This window comes from Pyxicephalus adspersus, chromosome 5 (assembly GCF_032062135.1).
Source record: "Pyxicephalus adspersus chromosome 5, UCB_Pads_2.0, whole genome shotgun sequence".
Classification (NCBI taxonomy): Eukaryota; Metazoa; Chordata; class Amphibia; order Anura; family Pyxicephalidae; genus Pyxicephalus; species Pyxicephalus adspersus.
In genome coordinates, this window is record NC_092862.1 from 132,046,169 (window position 1) to 132,052,739 (window position 6,571).

A 6,571-nucleotide genomic window follows, 5' to 3' on the forward strand; every position below is an offset into this window, starting at 1 on the left:
AACAAGAGATTACAAGCTACATCCAAGTTCAAACAAAGACAATGGTCCAACATAAACTTTACCTCTTTATACAGAATTTACTATTACTAGTGAGTAAATAGCCACAGAATGCTGGTGTGCCATTGGCACATGCTTAAAATTGACAACGTCAATTTATTCAAGGTGTCTCCCTCCTCCTTCCTTAAAATGCGGTGGATTTAAAAAATACGCAGCCAGCTTTCTTACATGAAGCCTATATGAGAGTGCCACCATTCCCCTTTTGGCTGGATCTCAAAGAATGTTTAGTAGCCCAAATTTTTTATAAGAAGACAATCATAGACAGAGCTGTATTGGGCATTCCCAGTGTTCTTGTTGGCAGAAGGATGACCGCACTCCCTGAATTATGTAAGTCAGGTAAAGGTTAGTAAATGTTTTTTTCTCCCACAGGTCTTGCTATTCTGCCATTAGATAAAGGGAAGAGGTGCAATAATGAGTTAGCACTGTGCTGTTTTTCTGATTAGGTTAAAGAAGTATAGCATGTATGTGGGCCTATGTACACACGTCAAATGAATCTCCTACAACATGAACAGTCATGATCATCTCAAATGAAAATTGATGTACAACCATCCCTAGATGTCATTTATCAGTCTGCCATGGGTGCTCACCTCTCCCCTCCCCTCTCCATAGAACAGAGCAGTGCAGCGCAGTGTGTACAATGATCGTTCATTTGTCTGTCAGGGAAACGATAATGAAAGATTGTTTCCAGCGACAATAATCTGATGTCCATTGGACATCTGTACGATGATTCACTTAGGTATTCGACTTTGTCTGCCATAGTGTGAGTTTCTGTAGGTGGAGTACATAGAAAGTGGAAGATATTGACGTTTTGCGATCTGATTAAATTACTTTGCCTGGTCTGATCTTCGGCTGGCTAATTCTTCAAAGTTAGCTGTTTTAGATTGTGCAGTTGTTGCTATGCCACAAGGTGGTTTTAAGGAACATTTCTCTAAGTCTTTTGTCCCTGTGCAGAAAAGGCTGGAATTCCTTTGCAACCTTTTCTTAGAATCATCGGAAGTGTGTTTTAGGTGACAGTGATCATTATCTGTCTGATTCTGTTTCCGGTGAGAATTAAGATTACCTTGATAAAAATATAGAACAATTATATTGTATCTTCTCTGATTACACAACCTAGTGACCCTATACAGTATGTATATAGAAAATATATAATATTATATATAAAATGAAAATTTTATTTTGCCATTGGCTGCCAGCCTGCAGGGGCATTCTTTACCATACAGTAAGCAAATACTACAATAGTTTGAATTTTACTATTTTATTGCTGTGTTCATAGCTCAGGAAGGTACAGGACATTTCACCATGGGCACACAAAAAGGTTTTATCTATTCCCTGTACCATCCAGATCAGCCATTCTCGACCTTTTTTACAAGGGGGAATCAATGAAATAACTTTCAGCTCCTTTTGGAACCCCTATCATAATAACTATATCCCCAGCTCACAATATATTCGTGTGTTAGTCAAAGGAAAGAATATCTCTTACATTGCTGGCCATTGGGAAGAATGTTACCAAAAAGATCATTAGTGTCACTTAAACTGACCTGAGAGGCACACATTCCTTGTTGCCCCCTAGCAACTTTTGAGGAACCCAGGTTAAAGAACACTGATCTAGATTAAAAAATGTTTTTTGCATTAGATTTATGTTAAAAGTTTGATCCAGTTTAATGCTGGCACCCATTGCAAACTTTCCCCATGAGTCAGTCTTCTCAATTAGACATCAATGGCGTACATTATTCAGCAACTAAGAGGAATTAAAAACAATACAGACTTTATCGACTAAATAATAGCTCCTACCTGTTGAAGGGCCATAATAGATAAAAATGTAATACCTATATGAAGCCTCAATTTTAAACATTTTACTGGTGTGTATTTGCACTGAAGAATTATTATAAAGAAAAGCTAATTTGCTATGATGCTTTTTCTAGATATTCTTTGTTATTGGCTTCCAGATTTGCCTTTAGTCTTGCACAGTTGTACATGCTTCTTTCCTGTAATGAAATTGCTGATCTCTGAAGAATACATGCTTACACTCTGCAATAGAAGCTGCATCAAGTCTGAGTCCACTTTATGTTCTTGGCTGGATGTCCAGCATTATTAAGCTATTTCCCACCCAGCCTGACTGTCCCTGACCTGCAGCTTCCATTGATTGGTTTTCAGTTTAACCATGGAGGCTCAGCATTACATGTGAACATTACCATGAACAAACTGTTGTACAACTATAAGCTGCCCATCCTATTAGCCATCATCTATGTTCATTGCATGGAAAAACAAGACCCACTGTTGACATTACATGGTCTGTAATATGGTGTATACTAAATAAGGAAATTTTAAAGTAAAGATAACAAATAACAGGGACTGTTGATACTTAGAACATCTGATTGCCTCATGAAATCAGGAAAATTTTTTCCCCCCTGTTGTAGCAGATTGAACCTGTGTTTTTTTATTGCCTTCCTCTGGCCCAGCTATGTCTATGGGTTTTTATTTGGGATATGTTTAATTCCCTAGTGGTTGTAATTGATGGACTTAAGTCTTTTTTCATCCTAACTGGCTATGTAACTATTTAAATGTTTTATTTAAAAATATTATAGCATGTTGGTCAGGAGTGAATACGAAGGAACAAGGGAATGCAAAATATGAGCAGATTAAACATTAGCATAAAAAAATAACAAATGCTTATGAATACATTGCTGGAATAAACGATTTTTGTTTTTATGTTTACCTAGAGCTTCTCTTTTACCATCTTATTCAGGAAGTCTGCAACTTGTTATTTTAGCATACTGTTGCAGTTAATGAGGTTTTCCGAATTCAATAAAAATATATATTTTTTTTTGCCTCTCATTCAGAGAACCTACAGAGCTATGTATGACTACAGTGCTCAAGACGAAGATGAAGTTTCCTTTAGAGACGGTGACTATATTGTTAATGTGCAGCCCATTGACGAAGGATGGATGTATGGAACTGTGCAGAGAACGGGGAAGACGGGAATGCTTCCAGCCAATTACATGGACCCTGTTAACTGAGGGCCGTGCCATGCCACACGTCCCGACACCGAGCAGCGCTTTTTTATTTGTGAAGATCATGAATTGTTTATTGACGATTATTGTTTTAAAACTGGCAAAATTACCTTTAAGCTTACATGCTTATTTTTTAAGCACTAGCATAAAATTCTAGGACAAATGTTTAAAATGCGACATAAAAATCTTACAAAAGCACTTAGATAAAAGCTGTGCTGCTTATAAACCCACAAGAAGCATAACTCAAAAACAAAAAGACAAAAAAGTGTAGCTGTAGCGGCGTGTTCTAATCAATTATTTAATGGGATTTTGGAAGGTTTTTATTTCTTCCAAAAACACAAAAACTTTCCTACTTTTAACTCAGAGGGCTGTTATGTGCTGACAATCTTAATTATAGCAGGGGCATCATATAAACTGGAAAGCATTGATAATCCTATTCTGTGGCTTTTACTATATTCTGATCTCTTTGCAAGGTGTGCATCATTTATTACCGCACTGCTATTATAAGAAATTTAATCACTTAATTATTTTACTTTTAATTAAACGCTAAAAAAAATTAGTTTGATAATATTTCTAAGTGTGATTTAAATAATTTTTTTGTAAGTGTTAAAGCGAACTGTTAAAGGGCGTCACATGGCTGAATGAGACAAAAATGGAGGTAGATAAAAGAAATAACACAATGGGAACAATTTGGGTGTTGTTACCTGTGACTTTGGTTTCTGATCTGTTTCCTGTCTCACTGTTCTGTATAGCAACAAGATTTTCTAAAGCTTTACAAGTCACCCACCACTGATTGGAAGCATTGACGGTGTTCACATTTTCCACACTCTTTGAATGCAGAAGCAAAAATCCATGAAATGCTAGGCTGAAGCTCCCTAAAAAGTACTATGGAGAAAGCATTAACAAAATAAAAGGTTTAGTTACTGAATGAAAAGCTGTATCCAATAGAAACTGTATTTTTTATTGTATAACAATCAACTCGTTCAAGGAATTATTGGATAAACCTAAAGACAACTCAATAAAGCCCCCTTTAAAGTATAACTATGGCCAAAGTGTTATAGCCCAAAATAGTGAAATGTTCCTATCTGTAAATGATACAAATACAATCTCTTGTTGTTTGATATTGTATTGGCTACTGTGCCTTTTAGGAACTAAGATCTCTGGAGGAAGGATGGAAAGAAACACAAATGCACTAGTGGCCTGTAACTAATGACTAGTAACTAAACTCTAGCAAACGTTTCCCAAAATTAAATAATTTTTCACGGTGTGGGCTTTTCTAATACAATTTAATGCAAGTCTATGAATTCCTGAGGCACTAAATATTCAAAGACATCATTATTATACCAAATTATTATTACAATGTGGCAATGATAGGTGACAATGAAGAAACAAGACAAGATGAGATCATAAAATAAATTAAAAAATAACAAACAATAAAACAATACATATATGGTATAAAAAAATATATTGAAAAATCATGTAATGGTAGCAACAGTTTTAGACAAAATGGCGCTCTGTGTGAAGTTTGAACCCTGGATGCTTAGCATTCCTGCAACTTTCACCCACTGCCAATCCATCAGTTCAAACTCTTGAGAAGTAGGAGCCCAAAATAATTGCCTAGTACCCTAAAACCATTCCTGCAAAAGGCTGACACAGTGCCAACATCACCTGTTAGATGGCACTACAGGGAATTATTAGTGTCATGGGGTGTTTGCTTTTGAAAAGAAAACTATGAAGTTTATTTATAGTAAGAGGTTTTCTTTAAAGTGAATAAAGCAGGCCACACATGTTGCAGCCTGTTTATTATTCTTTAGATTAGGTAACAATTACTTATGCCTACATTGCTGTATATAAAATGAACTATTTAGACCAGTGGTCACCAACCTTTTTGGATGTCATGATGCCAGAACCTGTCCACTATTCCATCCCTTCTCCCTCCTGACTCCGCTGCGGGGCACACTGGCCAGAGCTGGGGATCACTAAAATGTTCTTGCGGACCACCGGTTGATGACCGCTGGGTTAGACGTTTACAGTACAAATTTATTGGGGCGTGTAATCAGTGTTGACCAATAACTCTACAGACTGCTGTTTGGCTTTATTAAACCTTTAAAGAAACCTGTTCTTTGCCAATGCATCAAGTGCACTTTAAAGTCACCATTGCAGCAATATATACTCACCTTTTTTTTACTACCCTATTATCAAATTCTCCATTTGAAGATAAAACAAGATGTCCTTTGTGAGTGGATTATAGCTGGAGCATTGACAGTGCTGGAACTGGGGTCTCGGTTGCCATTACAAGGCACCATTACTGACACCAGGGTGCAAGTCACATGCTGCCCTATATACATAGGTATCAGATAATCTTTTTTTTGACTTTCAATCACAAAAAGTGTAGAAGATGAGCATATGCTGCTGCAAAGAAAACCTGTTGCTGGTACAAATACAACTTATTCCATTCCTCTGTCTAAAAATATAATTCTCAAGAACACAGAAAAAAAAGCACAAGGCATATTTATCATACTCACCAAAGTTCAATAGCCACTTTCTATTGCAGTGCTGCTTTTAAATGACTTAAGCTTTAATACATAAATGATACTACTGACTGTCTGTATATCTGCTTAGCAGCTAACATAGATAATAAACACTGGAATATTTCCTGGAATGTCCCAGTCGATGAAGTAAAGTAATCGTTTCTGAATATCTGTCATGTTATTAGTATTGCTGATCCTGAATCTTTGGATTTCTGGGAAAAGACAGGAGCTACCCAGATAAACCAAAGGGCCGTATGCTGGATGTCATGTATCTGATACACCATAGACTATGTAGCACTTAGTGACAGTTCTAGATTCGTAGGCAGAAAACATTATTATACAGACATTATCTGGGTGGTGGTGTTAAATGATGTATTATTTTTAATAAAACTAAAGCCACTTTATATGCAGTTTAGAAACGGCAGTAAGAAATAAACTGTGGTATCTAGACAATCCTTTGCTAACGTGTATTATTAAAAACTGGTAAACCAACTACAATTAAATTTGTGTTTTTTATTATTTACAAATTTAGCTATTTACTGGGAGCCAATTAACATTCCTTGGGAAATAAGTGTACTCAAAACATTTAGACTAGTGTTTGCCAATCTGGGGTTCCTCCAAAGCTTGCTAAGGTTCCTTGAGCAATGAGCAGTTTGCAATTCTTAGGTTGTGAATAAGGCAATTTAGCAGGGGTTCCCTGAAGACTTGTAAGTTATTTCAAGGGATCCCCCCATGTTAAAAAGGTTGCAAAACACTGTGTTAGATCCTTCAAAGTCACCTAATATTAACAGATTTTTTTACTCCTGTGCTGCTGATGCCCATAAATGCTAAAGCCATCTTGAAAAAAATTGTTACCCTTCATAGATTAGATCATAGCACATCCCTAATATTCATGTATATAACAAGGTAAAAAAAAATTCAATTTGGCATTTGTATCCAATGCTGCTCTGATTCTGAGAAATGGTCCCCTAA

General features: G+C 36.3%; 1 protein-coding gene across 5 annotated transcripts in view; it reads left to right on the forward strand.

The window, feature by feature from the left end:
• LOC140331600 (LIM zinc-binding domain-containing Nebulette) overlaps positions 1 to 6,102 on the forward strand; it is a 133,604-nt gene extending 127,502 nt beyond the window's left edge. For all 5 annotated transcript variants that reach the window (XM_072412752.1, XM_072412753.1, XM_072412749.1 and 2 more), the window contains one exon: positions 2,898 to 6,102. In XM_072412752.1, the coding sequence (XP_072268853.1) occupies positions 2,898 to 3,074 (177 nt within the window). In that variant the 3' untranslated portion in view covers positions 3,075 to 6,102. The remainder of the gene's footprint in view (positions 1 to 2,897) is intronic.
• The last annotated feature ends 469 nt before the right edge of the window (positions 6,103 to 6,571 follow it).